Genomic DNA, 6,001 nt, shown 5'->3' on the forward strand with positions numbered 1-6,001 from the left:
CTCGCCCTGACTACATGCTTAACCCATAAGAAAAAAGCGGAAATTTTTGGTTTGGTAGGATGCTAATCAGTGAAGCCCCATTATTAAATCTACGCAAGACAAAAAAATGAAAAAATATCAGACGAGTAAATTGTCCAACCATGTAACATGAAATTGACGTATTCGTAAGTCTAAATATAACTGTTCTTAATTTAGAAGTTCAATTCTCGGCTGAGATTTAAAAATAATCAAAACAAAAAGAGAAGCAACTAGTATCACAACATTATTCAGATCCCCAAGGCTTCTGTTTCATAGTTTTGTTCCGTAGAATTGTTCTTGATGCAGTTTATTGTCTACCGTGCGCACTAACTTCAAGCTCAACCTCTCTATTTTTAGCCTTAGAATATTAAGAGTGCTTTAAGAATCATATTTCCGACACCTCAATGCCTTTGTCTTGTCATCCATTGCACCATATAATATTACTTTTATTTGCCTATTTTTAATCCTCCCCTAATAAATTACGTGTAAAGCATGCAATGTAATGTATTGAGTTTTGGTTCTATAGTATTGGCACCTGTATGAAACCCATAAATGGACCGATGAGGATGTAACCAGAGCCATTCTCTGCCCGGAGTGAAAACGGCTTCAGCCATGCAAATGAAACTTTTGTTGATCAGCTGTTTCCTTGTTGGAGCCTGCACAGCCTCTTACCTAGCGGAAAAGCGGGAAGGTATTGGATCAAAATTACGAGAGCATGATTATTTTTGTCAGACCATTCCTTTTTCTATTAGTCCAATGGCGTTACTTTTATTAAGAATTATTTTTTTCCTTACCTAGATGCTCCTCTGACTGAGGATACAGGTCACTTTAAGAGGCTACTTAGTTACTTTTTGAAGCCTGATTAAAAAAAAAATTTTCCCAGAAAAGAAAAGAATACTCATAGGAATTATCTTCAATATGGTTCTCACGAATGTGGATAAGAAAGCAAATCTCCTTGGAAGTGTCGAGACTCTCAACATTTAATTACCAGTCTGGTTGTTTTCAAATGAAAACCAGCGTACTCTACTTTGATTTTCACCTTTAACCAGTTTTTTTTGCCTTCTTTTTCTCCCTAAAATAGCCCAAGAAGTTGAAGATCTGAATGACGAAGACTTCGAGACTGCCTCTGATAAATTTGACGGGGAGAATGATGAGGAGCCCGAAAATGAAGATGAAGCATTTGACGAATTAAGAGATGAAGAAAGCGAGAGGGATACTAAGGAATTAGAAGAAATGAACGATGAAGACGAAGAGACAGGCAAGTGTTGATCCTGCTAACCGTGTTCTGTCTCCACTTCGGAGATGAGATTCAAGTTATAATGTCAATGACGAGAGTTTGGAATTTTTCTTCTCATTGGGAAGAAACTCGTGAAAGAACAGTTTAGGATAAACAGGGGTTATTTTAATGATCATTTTCTGCATTGAGAAAGTTCTTTTAGCAGGTTTTGGTTGACAACAGTTGAAAGTTAGCATGAAATGTAGTATGGGAAGGAACAAAAGCTCAACTCTTGCCAGGTTTTTATTTTAATCGCACATAAGAAACAAAGAGAAGAATATTGATCACTACGCTGATTATACCAACAGGATCCATATAATGTCTGAATTTGTCTTATCATAGGGATTACCGGGTGATTTACTTCTTTGGAAAAAAAGATCAATTACGTGGGACATGATGACACAATTATCAATGAAGTAAACTGTGAGAAAAGCACTTTCTAACCAGATGATATGATTTTTGGTCCATCAGGTGAAGATGAAGTTTCTGAGGATCCAAGACCGGTACCAGGAAAGTCAAAAAAGAAATATGGTAAAGTTATTCAACATTTCTTGATCTTATATTTTGATTTATGATCCATGAAACGTTCTTGCTCCCGCACAATTGATATTCGGTCAGGTGGCCGAATATCCCCTGCTAAAACTGGGCATAGTCAAGGATATCACGCAACCGATAGCTTTTAATTCAAGAAGATATAGCAGAAAATGGGAATTATCTGTTTGTTCATAAAATCGTACTGGAGAACGCTCAAAAGAAACATTGGGCGCGCGCTGCCAAATGTTTGAAGGATAATAGTAACAAAGCCTATATTTTACGCAAAAAATATACTCGCATGTTTGTCCTTGTACATTATCTGTTCCTCGAAGCTCTCAGACATTCTCTGTTCGCATCTTGGAACAGAAAATGTCCGAGGATAAACGTTCCTGTATATTTTTACGCCAAGTAGAGGCTATTGTTTCCATCTTGCTAAGATATAACTATAATATCAGACAATTATCTTGTAAAATACGGAGAGAAATGTTAATGAACGGGCCCTTTGTCTGATTCTGAGATTTTTATGTTCGATAATCCATCGTTTGATATAATGGTCTAAAGTATTTTTTTTTCGTAATTATTTTAAGGTTATTTGTATTGGAAAGGAAAAGGCTACCGCAAGTACCGAAAAAAACCCAAGAAAAGCTACCGTAAAGGCTACCGGAAATATCGTGTCCGAAAGGGTTACTACCCAAAAAAAGGAAAGGGTTACGGCTACCGCTACAGCTACCGCTACCCATACTACCCCTACGGTCGTTAGAATGGTGAGTTTTTCACAAATATCGATTAAGGATTGCTACAAGCTTGTAATCCCGTAGAAAATTGAGGGCATCTTTTAAACAAGAAATGCATGTACTCGTCCTTGTTGAGTTCTCTCTACTACTTGTGACGTGCCATAGATAAGTACGCTTGTCCCAACTGGCCTCATTACTCACTTAAGTAACTTTGTAAAGGACCCTTTCTCATTTTGTTTTCTCTATTTCAGGTTTGGCGAGAATGATTAGACTAGACCAAGACTCACGCAAGATTAAGAAAGTTGCTTTAAAGTCATAGATGAAATTGTAGCTTTAAAAGCGTTAAATAAATCTTTTTGGTTCAATTGACATCCTTGTTCTCTTTTTTTATTTCATTTTGTTTATGGATTTATTTATCTGCTGCAAACCGCAAGCTACACAATCCACATCACAGTTGACTAAATTCTGAAATAAATGATTTGAATATTTTCATCTTGTCCTAAACGTTTATCAGCACGCTTTATCACTACTTTCCAGCGTTTTCAACCTTTAGTGGCATTCATTTGTCGAACAACAAACACATAATACAACATGAATGAAAGAAAATAATGCTAGGTTTCCAAAAACCACAAAAGTCATATATGACTAAATATTGTGATACTTGATCGGAAAATAAGATAAGAAATCTTCAGTCCATACTTGTAGGTGATAAAATAGAAATGAAACGGAACTAAAGGCTTGAGTTAGTCGCGAGGCTGGGGATACGTAAATAATTTGGAGTGATTTTTATCAGGGTTGAATTTAATCCCTCATTATAACTATTATACAAGTTCTTAACTCCAAGGAATAAGGCAGGATAAAGCTGCGCCTGAAAATAAAGATCTGCTGCTGTGTGCTGCTCTCTAGTCTAAAATAAAAAAAATAAAAAAATTAGCAGTGATTGGTAACTGGTGGTATGACATTGATTCTGATAACATCTTTAATTGTCCACGTTCCAATTATTATTTCCTAACTCAGCTGAATCAACTCTTAGATAATACCACTTCAAAGTGTCTCTCTATGTTTCATTGTAATATCAGAAGTCTTCCAAAGCATTTGTCTTTATTGAACGAGTTTTTACATTGTGTCAACCGCAAGCCTGATATCTTAGCTATTACTGAAACGAGACTATCAAACCGGACACTAACAAATGTTAATATCCTCAACTATGATTTCTACCACACCAACCCACTAAAACAGACTAGCGGTTCTGGGCTATATGTCTCGAAAAGTCCTAATGCCATTCATGGACCTGACTGAAAGTTTACCATACCATTGGACGAGTCATCCTGGTCAGAAATAACGTCAGGGAATGGGAGACCTAATATAATTTTTGGTTCCTTTTTCCGCCATCCTACTTGTAATTTGCCAGCTTTTACTTTTGAATTTCAAACTTTGCCTAAAGAGGCAATTTAGTATGAGATATACATTCTTGAGGATCTTAATATAGATCTCCTGGAATATAGTGAACATTTATTATCTGAAGAGTACCTAAATATGCTCTATTCTAACAATCTACTACCTTTAATAACAAAACCAACCAGGCTCGTTCATCATACTTCTACTCTGACTGACCACATTTACGCAAATTCTAATTTGAGTGTGAATGCCGGCATTGCGCTGGTTGATGTCTCAGATCATTCTATTACCAGTGCTTGATCGACAAATATCAAGGTATAAGAGAGCATTCTATTTCGTGATTATGACAACTTTGATGTGGACCAGTATGTTAGAGATGTTGATAGGGTTGATTTGATCAATGTATACAATGAATCCATTGATATTCACAAGGAAACTGTTAACTGTATACTGAAGCAAAATGGAAATAAGAGTGCACATATAAAGAATCAAAGTGCTCTGTGAGCAAACTCGTGAATTGACACATGATTTTTTAGATTATGTTTAGTGTTATCTGGTTTAGGGAATTTTGTGGTTGATTGTCATATCTGGAGTACGAGCAGTAGTTCAGTATTCGCTAATGTAGCAAAGAAACAAAGTAACGTTGGGATAAGAAGGCATTACAATTGAAATGATCATGCTATTACATTTGACAAGGTGGATGATGTTATGTGTTTTAAACGTCTATCATTTTTGTTTCTGGTTCAAAAGAAAAGGTTGGAAGTAAATTGGAAGTAAATGTGGGTGAAAAGTGAAATTTACTGTCTTTCGTTGTAAATATTAGAAAATCAAGGCAATACTGTCATAATGAAAACATTAACGATTCCCTCTTTATCAAATGAGACAAACGGGAACGAGTTTTGAGTGATATAACTAAGCCAAGACTGCCACCGTCATTTTGGATCTCCACCTGGGTAGATTTAAGTCACGTGCTAGGCAACGTATAATCAATAACAAGATAGAATTTCATTTCAGGCCTATTTATCAATTTTGTGGTGTGTAACTTTCGCATTTTAGTACGTTGTATGTATGTTGACTCTTCAAATTGTCTTGAAACTTAAAAGAAAATTGTCTTTAAAAATTCACTGAAAATCGGTAGCTAAAATTGTTTGTTTAGGAGTTATTTTGATTTTCGTGTTAACTTGTAATTTCGTCAGTCGCCGGCATCTTCTGTTGCTTCACACAGGAAAAATGATGAATGATCAATTTTGTCCTCAATCTCACGCCATAACAGAAAAAGCTTTTGAACATCTGTAAACTCTGAGCGCTTCGCAGTAAGTGATATTTTCAATGAATCTTCGGATTGTTTTCAAGTTCAAGGATTGTAAATTACAATTTTATGAAAAACGAAGGTTGTTCCGTTATTTCAGTGTGAATCCTTGCATGCCTGCCAGTCGCTGGCGCCGCCTGTTAAAACTAAAACGAAAAAAAAACTCTTTTAAGATTATCATTCACGAGTTAAAAAGGAGACAATTGGCCTAACAGATAACAACAGTATGCGGGACATCTAAGCTCATTCATGAACGATGCTGTATTTTTCATATTGTTGTTGAAAGTGACAACATCCTCACCATTTAACTCCTTTTTAACTCGTGAATTGCGCGCATGCGCAAGAGCGAGTTGTAGATATGATGTGGAGAATGGCACTTGCTCGCTCGCTCGCTCGCTCAATTGGTCGATTCCTGTTAACCTTTTATTCGATTTTAGGCTTTTGAGTGCATTTGATAGTTTTTGGCGAGCAATACACAAACGAAATGGCGACATTTGTTGCTAAGAATAGTGGTGGGGTGAAAAAGAAGCCAAAAAACTCTTTGGTCACTCGTTTTGTATTTCAACGTATTTGGATTGCGATCTCCTGGAGCATTATGGCGCAAACGCGCAAAATACTTACAGACGCATATACAAGTCGTATTAATCGCGGCTAATCCACACTGAAAGATGTTATTGAGCGGTAATTTTGGAACGGATTGAGTCGCGAACGCTTGAAAGCCATGAAAGCCTT

General features: G+C 36.4%; 1 protein-coding gene across 1 annotated transcript; it reads left to right on the plus strand.

Moving 5' to 3' along the window:
• Positions 1-569: 569 nt before the first annotated feature.
• Positions 570-2,931, plus strand: LOC131771378 (uncharacterized). The gene is made up of 5 exons (XM_059087159.2): positions 570-709; positions 1,100-1,276; positions 1,766-1,825; positions 2,416-2,592; positions 2,814-2,931. Exons 1-4 carry the CDS (start codon positions 631-633, stop codon positions 2,586-2,588), a joined length of 489 nt encoding a protein of 162 aa, XP_058943142.2. The 5' UTR covers positions 570-630; the 3' UTR covers positions 2,589-2,592; positions 2,814-2,931.
• The last annotated feature ends 3,070 nt before the right edge of the window (positions 2,932-6,001 follow it).

This window comes from Pocillopora verrucosa, chromosome 9 (assembly GCF_036669915.1).
Source record: "Pocillopora verrucosa isolate sample1 chromosome 9, ASM3666991v2, whole genome shotgun sequence".
NCBI classification, from domain to species: domain Eukaryota; kingdom Metazoa; phylum Cnidaria; class Anthozoa; order Scleractinia; family Pocilloporidae; genus Pocillopora; species Pocillopora verrucosa.